This window comes from Mus musculus, chromosome X (genome assembly GCF_000001635.26).
Source record: "Mus musculus strain C57BL/6J chromosome X, GRCm38.p6 C57BL/6J".
In the NCBI taxonomy this organism is placed as follows: domain Eukaryota; kingdom Metazoa; phylum Chordata; class Mammalia; order Rodentia; family Muridae; genus Mus; species Mus musculus.
Genome location: NC_000086.7, coordinates 9434971 through 9452313, shown reverse-complemented (window position 1 = coordinate 9452313; position 17343 = coordinate 9434971). Strand labels below are relative to the sequence as shown.

General features: G+C 39.3%; 1 protein-coding gene across 2 annotated transcripts in view; it reads left to right on the top strand.

Annotated features, from left to right (window-relative positions):
- Nucleotides 1-17062, top strand: part of Cybb (cytochrome b-245, beta polypeptide) — a 52515-nt gene extending 35453 nt beyond the window's left edge. Inside the window, exons 8-14 of one of the 2 annotated variants that reach the window (XM_006527565.3) lie at nucleotides 1503-1632; nucleotides 2581-2673; nucleotides 5368-5621; nucleotides 7604-7766; nucleotides 9635-9781; nucleotides 12295-12419; nucleotides 13971-17062. In XM_006527565.3, the coding sequence (XP_006527628.1) occupies nucleotides 1503-1632; nucleotides 2581-2673; nucleotides 5368-5621; nucleotides 7604-7766; nucleotides 9635-9781; nucleotides 12295-12419; nucleotides 13971-14097 (1039 nt within the window). In that variant the 3' untranslated portion in view covers nucleotides 14098-17062. The remainder of the gene's footprint in view (nucleotides 1-1502; nucleotides 1633-2580; nucleotides 2674-5367; nucleotides 5622-7603; nucleotides 7767-9634; nucleotides 9782-12294; nucleotides 12420-13970) is intronic. The other variant, NM_007807.5, reaches the window with a different exon arrangement.
- Nucleotides 17063-17343: the final 281 nt, after the last annotated feature.

The window sequence follows — 17343 nt, the reverse complement described above, 5'->3', positions numbered from 1 at the left end:
TCCTGCTTTGTAATTGATGTGTTTCCCAAGCCATGTCCACTGAGCACTGAATTCACCATTTTATGAAGAAATATACCTGTATTGCAGATGGAATAACTGAAGCTAAAAATTTTTAAAAAGTTAATTTTTTACCAAGACTACCAAAGTATGAATGTGTAGAATTGAGATTTGAGGTCAAGGCTATCTGGGCCAAAACAGCATTATTTTCAACAGATCACGCTGCGTTGGTACCCTGATGTAAAATTGCAAAAGAATACTTGCTTCTCAAGATTATTCCAGAGGTTAACTAAGACAATTGGTGGACAGTAGTTTTCCTCATGCCAACTCAAAATAAGTGCTCATACAAGGACAGTCTCTTCAAAGAGACCTAGGAATGGGAAGGAATTAGTTTACACAGTGAGTTCCTAGCCAGCCAGGGCTACTTAATGAGACCCTGTTTTATATAAGGATGGAGAATGGGTCATGGCCTTGAATTAAACCATTCTCAGAACATACTAAATGATATATTAAATTATAGGTATTCCAATTGAAGTTTAAAAATGGATGTCCATGTCTCATCTATCAATATATTCTGATGACCATCTCATTTGCAGTCTTTACAATAACTTACTCCATTTTGTACTAACCCAGAATTGCCTAATATTCTAACATCAGCTTATTTGATAATTATTGAGTTAAACTAAATAGGCTCTATGCACTTTGAGGAATATAGTACTGGTGCTCACTCATATCTGTGAGAATGGTCAAATTTTCCTGGAAAGATATCATTTTGAAAACATTTTTCAGATGTAATCTCATTATGGAGACGAGGCTGCCTTGGAATCCTCCAATTCACATTCTGCCTTAGCATGTAGGAGTTACAGGTATGCATCATGCCTGGCCTACAGAAGTCAGGGATCTACAAATAAAGCACTCTGTTACCTCAGACCCACTCTGTATGGTTGTATGTGTTGTTCAGTATCTACTAATGTCTGTCTAAAAGATGAAAGGTAGTCTACTTTCTGCTGGCCACATGAGTTGCTTGTAGGAATATCTTTACAGACAGAGAAACCTCTTCCAATTTTCACAATGTCACCTCCTGGGTTAACAATCAGACTGTTAGAGATATCATTTTTCTAGGTCCTGTTTTTTTTTATACACAGAAATGACAATAGAAAAGAAGCACATTCTCTCTTTAACAAGGTACATGTTGGTAACCAAAGCCACACTCTATAATGTTACGTGCCAAAGGTCTTTGTACCATCTGCACAGTGTTCTATTGTTCAAGATTACATGTTCTCATTTCCTTCCCTGACTTACTTATAAGGGGTGTTACTGGTTAAAAAGCGCAGGGCTCACATGAAGATATTTGCGATATGTGCACAATCAGTGTTGAGGATATAGGCCATTGTTGGAGTGCTTGCCTAGCATACATGAAGCCGTAGATCCCAAAAGTCTAAAATACTCAAGCAGCTGACTGTCTTGTTATTAAGTGATGTAGATTATTTTTTTTAATTTACCAGACGAATTGTACGTGGACAGACTGCGGAGAGTTTGGAAGAGCATAATTTAGATATCTGTGCAGACAAAATCGAAGAATGGGGAAAAATAAAGGAGTGCCCAGTACCAAAGTTCGCTGGAAACCCTCCTATGGTATGTATTTGCATTGCTTCTATTATAATACTATTACTATTAGTCTCAAGAAACAGGTACAAGTGTTGTCCATTAGGATGTTCTATATACTTTTGTCAACTGGATGAATTGGCTAGAAGCATTTTCTCAGTTGAAGTTCTTCTTCTAAGATAACTCTAGCATGTGTCAAGTTGAGAAGAAGCAAGCAAGCACCACCAAAAGCAAACCAAACCAGGACATGTGGGAAACATGCTCTTATACTCTACCTCAGAGTCCATTTAGATGATGTTATCTTTTACACTTTTGGTACTTGAGATATTAGGTTAGGAATCCAACTGGTCAAACTGGATAGATCTGTTGGGCCTAAATGTTTATAGAGAGCCTACAACTCTATGAAGCAATTTCCATATTCTGTCCCAAGACTCAGAGAGAAGTCTTAGAGTTTTTATGTGTGTTCTCTGCAGCAAAAGCATTGCATAGTTCCTAGAATTTACCAGCATATTGAAGACATATAGAGGTCTTGCACAACATTTGTCATCTTGCAAAAGATTAATCTCAGACTCAATGACAGAGAGAAAAATTGCATTGTTTCATTAAAGATATCATGTTGCTGAAATGACACATTCTGAAGCCTTTCTTGCTTTGTTGTAGGCTCAGTCCAAGTTCATGTGTTGACACTGAGAGGAACTCTCGTTCTTGCAGGAGGTTCCTCTTAGAAAAGTTTTACACTCCAGATGCAGATTATATAATATATAACCCCAATGTGGCTGTTTTATTGGATTAGCAGTTCACCTTAACTTTTGATATTTTCATATAGACTCTCTTATAAAAAATTCTTATCAGTAGTAAATGCTTCAGCAAGCTTATAAAGGTTAACCTGGCTTGTAAAATGTTTGCTCCTGCTGAGTCTCTCACGAGCTGTCACCACCCCCTTAACACTACTCCTTTTTCTATTTGATGTGATTACAGACTTGGAAATGGATAGTGGGTCCTATGTTCCTGTACCTTTGTGAGAGGTTGGTTCGGTTTTGGCGATCTCAGCAAAAGGTGGTCATCACCAAGGTATTCACTGATGTGGAATTCACTTACCACTTGGGCAACTCTCCCCGAGTTCTCTATACTGTTTCTTTGAAAGGTCACTTAGCCACATTCTTTTTATTAAACTGAAAACAGAGAGAAGTCCTATAATTAATCAGTTGATTTTAATGCACTTAATGATGAAATGGATTCATCTTTAAGAGGGACACTAAAGGTATCACTTTCTAGGATTCTCTCTCTCATACACACACATTATGTGTTAGTGAGACAAAAATATTTTGTCCAAAAAAAAAAAAAACCAACCCACCAAGTAACCATAGGATGCTGAAACTTTCTAGTTCCTTCTATTCTTTTATGTGATCACTGTATATTAGAGCTGCAGTGTCCAAAGTATCAAGCAGATTAATATATAAGCTACACCATGCACTTCCTCTCCGAACTCCAAGTCTGGAGTGATTTTTCTCCATTCTCCCATGTTTTGCTTATCATTACAAACTAAAGAGAATGATATACAATTAGACTCTTCTGATAGATGCATAGGAAGATAGATAAGTGATAGACAGAAGAGTTCCTTGTTGTAGTTTCAGTAAACACCCAACAAGATGATTTTGTTAAATAAAATTTAATTCCATTCACTTGAGAAGTTATTTACAAAAAGTATTATAGTTTATTTTTTGCAAGACACTAAATTACCCTATGTCCTCCACACAGAATGCTTTTGGTTGCTACCTATGGAGAGTCCCAGCAGAGCTAGTCCTGCTGCCACTGGCAGACTTGCCATGTACGGGTGTGCAGCCCCTCTTCTTTTATGCTATTTCTACTATTTTATTTCTTTTAAAGCCTAGTCATGATTTTTTTTCATAAATAAGACATGACAAAACCAGACAAATATTATTTCTAGGGCAAATTTGTTATCTTCTGAAGAAAATAAATGTTTACTTTCTCCTCCTCATGTAAATACAAGAAACAGGGGTTGTCCAACAATATGCCCGTGAGTCTCTTAGTATATCTTATTTAGTTAAATCCTCTTTGTGCTTATCATAAGAAATTGCAACATGTGCAAATTTGTTTTACCACAAAAATTACAACATGGTGAACAAATTTCAACAGACTTTTCTCTATTCAAAATGATGCTTTCTAATTGCTTGACTCAGAGAAGAGGAAGAGGAAGGTGTTTGCAGCCTTGTCCTATGAGACACATTGAAATCCCAGGTTTTAAAATGTTTTCCATTTATTTTGGTGGTGCTAGGTGTCAAACTCAGGCATCACGTATGCTAAACATCTGATCTGCCAATTAGCTATAGCCTCACTAGTAACTTGTATTAATAGGAAGGACCACACTTCTTCAGTCTACTCAATTGCTTCAGTTCTCCGTAACCTTCCATCCTTTGATGAACTTTGGCTTGTCTGTATTCATCCCTCTGAAATTCTTCTTGATCTTGTAGGCATCTTCTCAGGAACAGTATCTGACCTTTGAGTTAGTTTGAAGCTCCATTTCATTTTCAGTTAGCTCAGAATTGTCTTGTGTTTAAAGGCTACAATGTAGTGTTCTCCTATGTGATACTTGTACAATCAAGTGAAGGAGTAGTACATCTTTCAACTCAGACATGTATGACCACGATGGTACAAAAAAAGTCAAAGTCTTCTAAAAAGCCTTAAAATAGAAAACAGAGTATTCACCATATGTACCATAACTACTGTCTACCAGGACACCAGAACCTATTCATCCTATTTGACTGGAAGTCAGTGCCTGAGAGCACCCATTGTCTCCTTCTACTCCATTTAAATAGATTGTCTGTGGTCATTTGTGTATATGGAGGATAAATATGATAACTGGCTTGGTGAAAGATGGATGGTGCTCTCCCTCAAGTGAGGAGAAATGTAGAAACAATACGTGGAATCGGGCTTTATTTAAGTGTGATTCAGAACAGCGGAGCATGGCTAGCCTCCTTTTGGGGCGGTTGCAATCTACCTGGTCAGTGAAAGGTCCACATTTCATCTAGATGCCTGTGTCCTCTCTCATGACCTGGGGAGACAGAGTGAAAAGGAGACTTTTTTTTTCTATTTTTGTCCTTTCTTTAGCTTGAGAGAGACAGAGAGAGAGATCACAACAGATTGATAGTTTCCATTTCCTGACAAAGACTGAAACAGAGAACTGTATGCAAATGCTTCTTAGGAGCTTATTCTCAGGGGCTGTACTCATAAGGAAAGAAAACCAGATGTGGTAGCACATTCCCATGATCTCAGTAACCAGGAAGTTGAGGTAGGAGAGCAAGACTTCAAGACCAGCTTAGGCTACATCACAAGTTTCTGGCTACCCTGGGCTGCATACAGAAACCATGTCTCAAAACAAACAAGAAAAAAAAACATTAAAAATATTAAGAAAGAAAGAATGAGGAAGAGAGAAGGACAGGCCTGGGCCACAGTGTGGTTGCAATTGCAGTGTCAGCTGATCCTAAAAGGCAGTGTTGGAGTTGTCTCAGGTTGAAGGGAGAATACTAGGACTTTGTGTCCATTCCTCAGTCCATGGTTAGCCATCAGCTACAATTGGGGACAAATCCCAAATGACAGATACATTTGCTGATGGACCTTCTGTGTTGGTCCCAAAATAAAAAAGCACAGGCAAGGCATCTTAACTAAATACTTTATCCATATGGACCCCGAAAGTTCAAATGTTTTGTGGACATGCAATTTCCAGGGTTGTGTTTTATTCTACAGGTGGTCACCCACCCTTTCAAAACCATTGAGCTTCAGATGAAGAAGAAGGGATTCAAGATGGAGGTGGGACAGTACATTTTTGTCAAGTGCCCCAAGGTATCCAAGTTAGAATGGCACCCATTCACACTGACCTCTGCTCCTGAGGAAGACTTTTTTAGCATCCATATCCGTATTGTGGGAGACTGGACGGAGGGGCTATTCAATGCTTGTGGCTGTGATAAGCAGGAGTTCCAAGATGCCTGGAAACTACCTAAGTAAGTTTGGGACACATTGCAAATGTGTATGCATTTAGGAGAAATGGCCAAATAGTTGTGATTCCCCCATATCTTACCACATGATCTTCTGAGTAACAAAATACAGTGGTTCAAAAAAATATATGGGTGTTTCTCCGTGTTCACAGTTGCATGTGGTATGTTTATACATATCTTGGGTGCACTATAAAGTATTGAGATAAAATATTAGCAATACCCCCAACTTTCTTTAAATATGTAAAGGTCAAGGCCAAATTATGTTAACTTTTTCAGAGAGACAAAAATTCTTAAATTTTAAATGATATCATTTATTTGAGTAGACTATTTGCTTTGCATCTTTCTCTCCAGTTTCCTAACACAAACAAATGGTGTCATTTTAACAATCATGTCAGGGACTCAGTAGAAGCTAAGTAATGCAATTAGGAATTTCAAATGTCGATTGTCCTTCCCAGGGGAAGCAGAAGCAGGAGAATCAGGAGTTCAAAGCTCTCATTGACTAGATAGAAACATGAAGAGATCTCTAAAAAAAAAAAACAGTCTTCAAGGGTAGGGTAGTTGCCTAGCATGGGTGAGGCTCTAGATTCAGTTCCCTTTATTATATCTTTAATTAGGATAGCCTTAACTCACCATTAAGAAATTATTTTTGTGGATTTAGCAATTTTAATTGTACAAAGATTATAAATATTTTTGTAATCTTGGTGGTATTTATGCAAATTAATTTTCAAGTAGTAATTTAAATCACCTATTATATTCAATAAAATGGTTATTTAAATTAAAAAAAAGAAACCAAGACACAAGTCTTGTGGACATAGAACTTTAAAAAACAGAATTGTTCTTGGGTTGTGCTTTCCTGCTTCTCTCAGGTGTAGAGATAGGAGTGAGTTTACTTGAGATTATTCATTACAACTGGCTGTTGTTTATCTCTATGAAAAATAACATGTTTTTGCTCTATGCTGGTTGTCTTCAATGTGAGGCTTGTCCTCCATGTGTGGATTAACCTTGTTTCTGTACAATTTATTCATCTTCTTAACCCTCAGAATAAATTGTCTGATACTCTGAATAGAAAGAAAGAAAGAAAGAAAGAAAGAAAGAAAGAAAGAAAGGAAGGAAGGAAGGAAGGAAGGAAGGAAGAAAGAAAGAAAGAAAGAAAGAAAGAAAGAAAGAAAGAAAGAAAGAAAGAAAGAAAGAAAGAAAGAAAGGAAGGAAGGAAGAAAGGAAGAAAGGAAGGAAGGAAGGAAGATGGAGGCTATCCTGGGATACAAGAAATCTCAGTTCAAACAAGCAAGCAAGCAAGCAAGCAAGCAAGCAAGCAAACAAATGCCTTGATCAGTAAGAGCTTACTGTGCAGACCAGATGTCCTGAGTGCAACCCTTGCCCCCCCCAAGATCCCATGGTTGAAGGAGAAAAACTCCCGAAAGTTGTCCTCTGATATCATATACTCTTTGGCATGTGCATACATACATACAACATCGACAACAACACAAGACAAAAGATCTTTCATAACAAGAGAGACATGTGAGCTGGAGAAAAGGCTCAGAGCATTAACTGTTCATCCAGAAGACCTGAGTCAAGTCTGAGCACTCACAACTATATGTAACTCCCATTCCAGGGGACCTAACATCCTTTTATAGCCTGTATGAGCACCAGGCATGTACATGGTGCACAGACATACATGCAGACAAAACACACACATGCACATGATAAAATTAAATAAATCTAAAGAGGCATATGTGTTGTGTATAGAGGGAAAGAAGAGAAAGAAAAAGAAAAAAAAATCCATGGTAACCTAGCAAAGATTTTCAGTTAGCTAATCATTCATATTCTTACTTTCAACCTCAGTGGTGGCATTAAATGACTTCCATGAAAGCCATTTTATGGGGATTTCCTATGCATAGAGTCAGCATAGTGCCCATCTCCAACAGTGGGTGGGTATTCTGCTGTGCAGATCAATACATCCATAGCCATCCCCTTCCCTTTTCATTCAGGATAGCAGTTGATGGACCCTTTGGTACAGCCAGTGAAGATGTGTTCAGCTATGAGGTGGTGATGTTAGTGGGAGCCGGGATTGGAGTCACGCCCTTTGCCTCCATTCTCAAGTCTGTCTGGTACAAATATTGTGATAATGCCACCAGTCTGAAACTCAAAAAGGTAAGTACCTCTTACTTGTTGGAGAGTCTGGGCTAGCCATCACTCTCTGAAAGGCTTTCAGAGATGAGAAAAATGACGAAAAGGTTTAAGTGACTCCAGAGAGGCAGGCTTGCTTCAAGAGAGTAGAAGGTACATTAGTGTGCATATATATAAACAGACCTGTTAGGAAAAGTAATATGCTGTGTTTGACTAGCAGTATTATAAATTCATAAAATTTGAGAAAAAGAGGAAGTAGGTACAACCCCAACCCAATAGTTACACTTTAAGTATGCACATGCATGAGCACATATATATGTGAACACATGTGTACACGTGCACATGCACGCGCGCGCACACACACACACACACACACACACACACACACACTCAAAGCAGTGCTGAAGGTGGCAACCAAAGCTTCAAGTGTGCTACTCAAGTGCTCTACCCCTGAATTACACCTCCTTCTCCTTAGATATTCTTTTCTAGTTTTCCCTCAGAAATTTATGTATTTTTAGAAATTTATAAACATTAAATACATACAATTTAATACCCCATTTTCCATAATTTTTAAATAGAAAGGAATGCACGACTGGGTATGGAATCCTGGGCCTTCCACCCACTAGTCAAATGCTGAACCACTAAGATACAACTTGACACTCCTTTCCCTTTTTATATTGGGCCAGGGACTCAATAGGTTGTCTGGTCTAGCCTTACATTTCCCGTGCAGCCCAGGCAGGCCTTTAACTTATGATCCTCTCTCTTCAGTCTCCAAAACAGTTGTGATTACACACCTGAACCCTTGGCATTACAGGACAGTGGCAGCAGGCCAAACTGAAAACATTTTTTTTTCTTGTCATCCTGCATTATACAATGATACTAACTCTACTTTCAGCTCTTCAATATACTGCTTTTTAGTAGAATAGGACAGGGGACATGGAACTTTTTACTTGCTTATGGATATCTCCTGGGGGTAAATTTCCAGGGGACTGTTACATGTTACTTGAGGAAAGATGCCTTGTAAACTTTAAATTATTCTAGTAACTGTTAAGATTGGTTCTGATAGGGTCATCGACGCCAGCTTCACATTTCCTTCTTTCCTACTGAAGAAGGCATTGCTGATACTACCTTTGCCCCTAGGAACTTGGGAGGCTTTGGCAGTCCCAGGCAGGAAAGACATCATGTGGGCAGCCACTGTGTTTATTCCTTTGGCCTTTCTCAAAGCAGATACATAGGAAGTCAGGGATTCTGGGAAAACAACAGCAGCCAGCAGAGAAAAACTACCAAGCCACAAGGTGGGGGTTGACTACATATTTGTAAGCCTAAATCATCAACATATTGATTTACTTTTAAATATTTATTTTTATTTGTGTGTGTGTGTGTGTGTGTGTGTGTGTATGTGCACACACACAGACATACCGCATATGTAGGGGTGCAGCTAGAAATGAAAAGAGTGTATCAGATGCCCTGGAGCAGGAGTAACAGGCAGTTGTGAGCCACTTGACACAGATGCTGGTAACAGAACTCTGATGCCCTGAAAGAACAAAAGGCAGTCTTACCCAATGAACCACCTCTCTAGCAGCTCCTGAAAACTATTTCCTGATCTGCTTGCTTGAAGTTCAGAGAACATTTGTGTAAATTAGCCTACGAAGAACATATAGTTTGGTAATATACACTCACAATGCCCGCACTCAAAAAGCAGAAATTGGAGGATCCCGAATTTAAACTAGGGTCAATCTATATTAAAGGCCCTGTCTTGAAACAATGACAAACATCTGCAGATTTCTGAAAAACTGTTTCTAGGCATTCTGGGTGTCATGAAAAAGTTTAGAACATTGGGAACCCATTCATTGAAGCTGATATAATCTGACTTGTGGCCTGTCCTCTTTCAGATCTACTTCTACTGGCTGTGCAGGGACACGCATGCCTTTGAGTGGTTTGCAGACCTGCTGCAGCTGCTGGAGACCCAGATGCAGGAAAGGAACAATGCCAACTTCCTCAGCTACAATATCTACCTTACTGGCTGGGATGAATCTCAGGTGAGGACAAGAGTCCAGTTCTCAGGTCTTTCTTAGTATGTCTAGAGCATGCTGGCTTCTCTTTTACTTTTTTGGAAAATTCCATATACTACTCCCAACCACCCCACCCCCGACACACACAAGGACAACTAATGGGCTCAAGTGACCAAGCCTGCTCACAGTCACTCAGTATCATCATAAGCTATTTAGACCATTGAGACTAGATTCCAAACTAAAGGGCCTATGTTGATATTAGGACATTGTTCCCACCAAAGAGCTGGAATCTCACGTCAGGTGGACAAGACTCATCAAACGTCAATAGGAAGGAAAGTCTATCCCCCATCTTGTATTTAGTCCTTAATTTATATGTTAGGTATGTCTTATGATGTATTCAGTACATTTATATTCAGTCAGCTCTCCATATACTTGAAGCTCTGCATCTATATGTTCCAGCAACCCAATCAAAATATTTGGGGAAAAGGTAACCATACTAAACATATATTCTTCTTTTTCTTGGAATTGCTCCCTAAACAACTAGTTAACAACTAGTTACATAGGTCTTCCATTGCCTGAGGTATCATAGCTAATCTAGATATGATTCACAACATGTAAGAGACTTCAGCTCTTATGGATTTGGCTATCACAGGATTGGGGTCCTATAGTCCTCTGCAGACTGCTTCCTGATCCGGGTATTGTTTTTAGTGTTTATACAAATATTGTCTAATTTTATGTTCTCAGCAACCCTATGGTGAAGTAAGTATTATTCTCTAAATATTATGGACAAGGAATAAAAGTCTAGAACTGATTAGCTTATTTGCATAAAGGCATCCAACAAGTAAACGACAGAGTCCAAATGCACTCAGCAATTTCCAGCAGTCTGTGGCTATTAGTAACAAATAAGTCAACATATATGATGAAGAAAGTTGGATATATAGTATATATGCAGATATTTATATGAATATGTGTCCTGAAAAATATTTGGAGACCACTAAAATAAGCCACTTGTCTTCAACTGAATGCAATATAGTCTCCCACCAAGATCATTTAGCAGTTTAACCTTATAATTGACAAGGTTAAGAAATGCTGTATGAAGCCTCATTGGGGCCGATATGGTTAGTTATAAATGTCAGTCTGGGAAGAGAGTTTCAATTAATTAAATATTTATATCGAACTGGCTTATAGGCATATCTGTCCAGAGCATGCTATTGTCTTAGTTGCTAACTGATATGGGGAGATCAGTAGGTGGCGCCAGTCCCTGGGAGGGGAACCTTAACTAAATAGGACAGAAGAAAGCTTAGATAGAAGCAGAAAGCAAGCTGCATTTGCTTCCTCCTCCTCCTGACTGTGGATACGACTAGCTGTTTCAAGTTCCTGCTGTCTTGACTTCTCCACAATGACAGACTGTAACCTGCAATTGTGAGCCAGAAAAACCCCTTCTCTCCTAAAGATTTTATCGTAATACTTTGTGACAGAGACAAGGAAGGAAACTAGTACAGGTTCCCTGTAGTATGAATTTGCCTTTCTTAAAGGGTGATATGGCCCTTGGGGGAAAAGCAGAATTTCACACTTTTGCGTCAACCAAGGATGAAATAGATAACTTTCGTATTATTTGGTTTAGCTTAGTAGTCAGCTAACATTTGCTCTATGTGACCTTGAGGTCAGGCTATGTCTAAGACAGGGAGGAATAATGACTGCCTGTATTTATGACCATCGGTTTACCTCTTAGTTTTGTGAGCTTAGGACTAGGAAAGAAGAGTTCATTGACTGACTGTCATCAGTTTCCCTTTGACTACGTAGGTGTTCAAAGCCCTGCCCACTGATTCATCTTGAACCCTGCCAGGAGTCACAGGCAGCTGCATGGCTGGATCATTTACCTAGAGGCTGGGGCTGATTGCCTTTTGATCCAGTAACGGAAGGCCAACTCTTGAAAATGAGCTACAAGCAGTTGGCAATTTCCTGTCACAGCCTTGAAATCATCTCCTCTTAAATGTTCTAATCCACTGCCTACACTAACTGGCCCAGCAGTGAAGGTCCTGTAGGCACCTGCCTCTAGGAGCCAAGCTTTTGGTGTATACAAAAAGCACATCTCATTCTGGGGACAGTTCTTCTTCTCATTTTGTCATTTCATCTTAGTTTGTGTTATAATTCCGTTACCTTTTCATTTAGGCTGGCCTTATTTGGATTGTAAAAGAAGGATTTTCTTTTTAATGCAGTCTTGCTTCAAATGGTCTCTTTCTCAACACCCGAACTTTTATAAAGCTTTTTACAAAGTCACATTCTGTAAAGGGAGTTACTATTGACTATGCCATACATCTCATAAGGAACTGACTTATTGATACCCACATGTCTAGTATATTATCTTGATAGCAGATGGGTACAGAGGACCCTTCTATCCCCTTTCTTCCTGAAGAATATCATCTCCTACCATCATAAAGTGTGTGTGTGTTTCTGTGTGTGTTAAGTACTAAGAGCTTGATTTGTGAAATGTGATATACCATGTCTCTTTTTTTCTGAATGTATATACTTTGCTATAGGCCAATCACTTTGCTGTGCACCATGATGAGGAGAAAGATGTGATCACAGGCCTAAAACAGAAGACTCTGTATGGACGGCCCAACTGGGATAACGAGTTCAAGACCATTGCAAGTGAACACCCTAAGTAAGAAGTCCTCCTTTCAAGTGTTCTTGAAGCTTGTGGTCTGCCTAAAGCAGCAGTTCCCGAGCACTGACTGTACTTTGTAGTCTAAAAGTTACCATTAACATTTCCATATTGCTGTGATGGGGTTGAATTCTTATCCAACAGATGTCTGATAGCTCTGACTTTTAGAAATAACCTTTAAGTCATAGCAAAATCACATGGAGAGTAATTCTGTCAAATTCATAGCATTTCTCTTCTTTAGTTGTCCAAATGTCACTATTTTATATATTGATTTTCAATAATGAGTACAGCTTATGCTTACTATTAAGACTATTATACCTTCACTTTCAGATCAAGTGTCTGAGTCTAAAATCATAAGTTGACAGATGACATGGTGTCTTTCTATTGTCACTACAGTTTTAGCCATCATGAAACCCTGAGGAAATCCCCCTCTCACATAGAACACATGAGAAACTCATTATCTTACTCTAAATATATCTTTTCAAATAGATGTGGCAAACACATTGACTTGTCTTTGAAACACGATGTGCTCAACAAATATGTCGGGCTGCATGCATAGCTATTCTTAGATGTATGTGGCCCATTGGCCCCAGGTCTGATATGCCTACTTTACTTGAATCATTGCTTTGTACACTTTAATGAACACGTAAATTACCTTGCTATGTTATTACATATAGACATATAAAATTACATTTATTAGGTCTGAGGTGGGGCCCAGAAACCTGCATTACTAAAAACATGAAGCTTTTTAAGATGGCATGGGACCGCATTTTAGAAAACAAGGATTTCCACTGTAAGACTTCAGAGGATGAAGCTGCTGTCAGAGTTGAGGGGTGTGTTACTGATTTGAAAATACTAGAAAGATTTGGGGGGCTCGAGTTCAACAGGAAAAGTACACTTTAGCTTCGCTTATTAGCCACGTGTCTTAGTCAGGGTTTCTATTCCTGCACAAACATCATGACCAAGAAGCAGTTGGGGAGGAAAGGGTTTATTCAGCTTACATTTCTACATTGCTGTTCATCAGCAAAGGAAGTCAGGACAAGAACTCACACAGGGCAGGAAGCAGGAGCTGATGCAGAGGCCATGGAGGGTGCTGCTTACTAGGTTCAGCTTGCTTTCTTATGGAACCCAGGACTACCAGCTCAGGGATGGCACCACCCACAATGGGCTGTGCCCTTCCCCCTTGATCACTAGTTGAGAAAATGCCTTACAGCTGGATCTCATGAAAGCATTTCCTCAAGGGAGGCTCCTTTCTCTGTGATAACTCCAGCTTGTATCAAGTTGACACACAAAATCAGCCACTACCATGATACCTCTGTGGAAGAAATTTCCAAACCCCTGCTTGGGTTTCATTTTCTGGGGATGTTAACTCCATTTGAGTTTGCCAGCCGTCTCTATACTCAGTCGAGCCTGCTCCTTGTGAGTAAATTGAACATTTTTGTCCCTTGTGGAAAAAAGTAGGAATAGAGTGGCCTCAACTGAACAGGAAATTTACTACCCTCGCTGCTGCCCAACTCATGTTGACTGAAACTTTCTTTTCTCTCTCCAAAGCACCACAATAGGCGTTTTCCTGTGTGGCCCTGAAGCCTTGGCTGAAACTCTCAGTAAACAGAGCATCTCCAACTCAGAATCCGGCCCGCGTGGAGTCCACTTCATTTTCAACAAGGAAAACTTCTAACTCCGCTCTTTCACCAGGAAACCAGTGTATGCTGCCAAATGTCCCAGTAATGCTGGTTGGTTGTAGGAGAGAAGGAGGAAAGGAAATCACAATGACACAGGCCCCCTAAAAGGAATTCCAAAGATCCTTACTAGTCATCTGTCATATTGCATGGAACTTCATGGTTTCAGAGCACTTTTTACATACATAGTTATGCATTGTTTCACATTTCCCTTTGACATGCCAGAAGAGGGTAAGGCAAAAGCATTTTCTGGGACTCTCTCTAGGATAAACAATAGGATCTCAAATGAGTTCCACACCTTCCTTCCAATTCAGAAGTTGAAACCACACCTAAGCCATCTGACTCTGGGTGTGGTCACCTTTTCACCTTTAATACCAGGTTGTCTCAAGCCTCAGTTTTTATACTATCCACCAACAAAAAAGCAAGTCAAAGAAGAGCTCATCATTCTTAGCTGTTGTTTTCTCTTTAACCTTAGCATCATGCTAAAGGAAACTTTTTAAATAGAGGAGATAGTGATGCTGATGGTGACTTAATACTTCCTAAATGACAGTATCGGCACAGAAGTATATTCCAGTTTTATCAGCACAACAGTTTAACTGGGTCAGAGATTATTCCTAGTAAGAAATATTAGACTGATTGGAGTTAAAGTAGCACTCTACATTTACCATGGTGTTTGGCAGAATTGGTGTTCAAGGTCAGTTTATTGAATGAATGAATGAATGATTGAACAAATAGATGCAAACATTCAGAACTATATCATAATGGAATGTATGGCCAGAGACAGAATTACCCTTCTGTTTCTTTTACACACCAAAGTATCCTGATTCCCCTGGGAGTAGAGAGAAAGATATGAACCAATAGGGAGAGTCAGGCCATTCTACTGGTATTCATCCAACTGTCATTTGAAGGGAGGAGGCATGAATTCAGAGACCTATTCTCCTATGATGATGGTGGCTAACACTTCTAGTTCCAGTCTGTAAGCTGAAAAAGAAGAACACATTTATTTACTGACAGAAATGATCTGCTCCAGCCAAACTTTGAACTGAATTCTAAGAAATGTATACATGATAATACATATCCTGCTTAGAATCCATTTCTTCTTTGGCTTAAATACCTATACAAATAGATCTTATGTGCATAGACAATAACTTGTTTTTTTTTTTTTAATTGCAGCATTTTCATCACCACTAGTACCAGCATCACCATCTTCCTAAAATATAAATTTTAGAAACTGTAATCCCCAAATAACTGGGTTAAGAGTAAAATCACATCCGATATTTTATGGGCATCCAGAAATGCAAGACAGAGTCTAGATGACTGCTAGACTAGTCACATGTGAAAAAAAAAAAAAAAAAGAGAAAACTACTCCTCTTTCTGGGAACTAAAAGCATTTCTGACTGCCCCCCCCCCCCCAGGAATACAAAGACTTATAACTATTCAGCTTTGGTAATGAGGAAGGAAGAGTAGAGAGCAGAGGCCTTGATGGAGAGAAAGTGGTGAAGCCAACAGGAGAGAAAGGAAAGCACCACACTCACAAGGGAAGTGTCAGAGGCAAAGGGTCTCATGGTGGTTAGGATTCGGCCTCCATTGCTACTTGATATGTATCACATGTAACTAAAGGACGCATGCGCTCATCTTGTTTTGACTTCATATTGCATTGCATAGTTTTAGTTCTGATCACAAATTTTGCTATTGTATGAAGATTTTGAAGGGACTAGACGAAGGGAGAGCTCAGATTCTCCTTATGTTCCTGCTATGCTCTTGTTCGCTTAGCATCCTTAGAGCACTCAAGGCTGGTTCTGGTAAATAAGGCCTTCCTAGATGTGCACATGGTACCAGGAGAATTGTTGCCCTGGGACAAAGGTCCAGACAGACCTTCGTGTTGCACCCTAGGCATTAGGTCATTCATTCAACATACATTTGTTTGGTATAATTAATGAGTCAATTTTAACTATTTGTGGCAAAGTTTGATCTCAGTTACAAGGACTCTGAAAACACCGTGTTCTAACAAAAGTGGTAATGAGTCTGTTTGTTGCTACAAGAATCCTTCTCCAGTTTTCTGGGGTTTTCCTTGTCTTTATTTTTCTTGCAGACAATAGATCCAGACTGCAGACTGGCCCCTCTCCCTCTCCCAGCCCTGCCTCCACACCTCCTCTTCCCCAGATCCATTGTTCCTCTGTTTCCCTTCAAAAAAAAAAAAAAGAGCAGACCTCCCAGAGAACACAGCATAACAAGATGCAATAAGACTAGGCACAAACCCTCATATCAAGGCTGGATGAGGCAACCCAGGAGGAGAAAAAGAATCCCATAAGCAGGCTAGGGTTGATATCAACATAGTTCCCAAAATAGAGATCTATCCTGAGTTATTCTGGTTATGAGATGGAAAATGAGTGCACATGTGCTTGTTGTTTGAGAACTTCCTTCTTTTTGCTCCCAAGCCCCCAGCTCACAGCCACCAGCTGCCAGCTGCCAGCACAGCTCTTTCTGTACTTAGTTCTTAGAATTTAGTAACAGATACTGAGATCTGTCATTAGCAACAAATCTAAAATGAGAAAATAAGGCTAGAAATGATTTTTCTTATTTTTTCCCCGCTTTTGCAATATCATGTTTATGGAATTTGAATACTTGCAGCCATTGTATATGAACAGTCTGGTGAGTGGGAGAAGATGATCTAGAGATAACTTTTAGAAATAACTATTAAAGCTTGCTTTGATGCTGAAATCAGTGAGCTTTCCCTGTGTCTTTGTTATTGAACTTGTCATTAAAGAGTGAATCCAACTAGCAAAGATACTGTATTTTATCAAGAAGGTTGTTCTAAATATGTCAATCAGTTACAACCCTCCCTGTCTAGGTAATGCATGGAGACATGAGCTCATGTTTTGGACTGAATTGGCTGTTGTTATCACGGATGTAAAGCACATCACCGAAGGCAAATGCTAATAAACAGAAATAGCAAACATTTAATGAATGCCTACTACTTTGCCAAACATTTTACATACACCTCAGCTACTCCCTCAACAACAGCACAATGACATTTTAGTCCTAAGCTTGTTGATAAGAAAACTATCCAAGGAAAGATGATTGATAAGCAAAGGTTCCATAGTTGATGGATGGATATGTCAACATTAAATCTCCATTTTCTAGCAATCAGGCCTATGTTCTTTCCGCTAGCAGATTGAATAAGGTTCATGGAACCAAAATATGCATTGAGAATGGTTGGGTAAGGGTGGCAATAGAGATCAAGT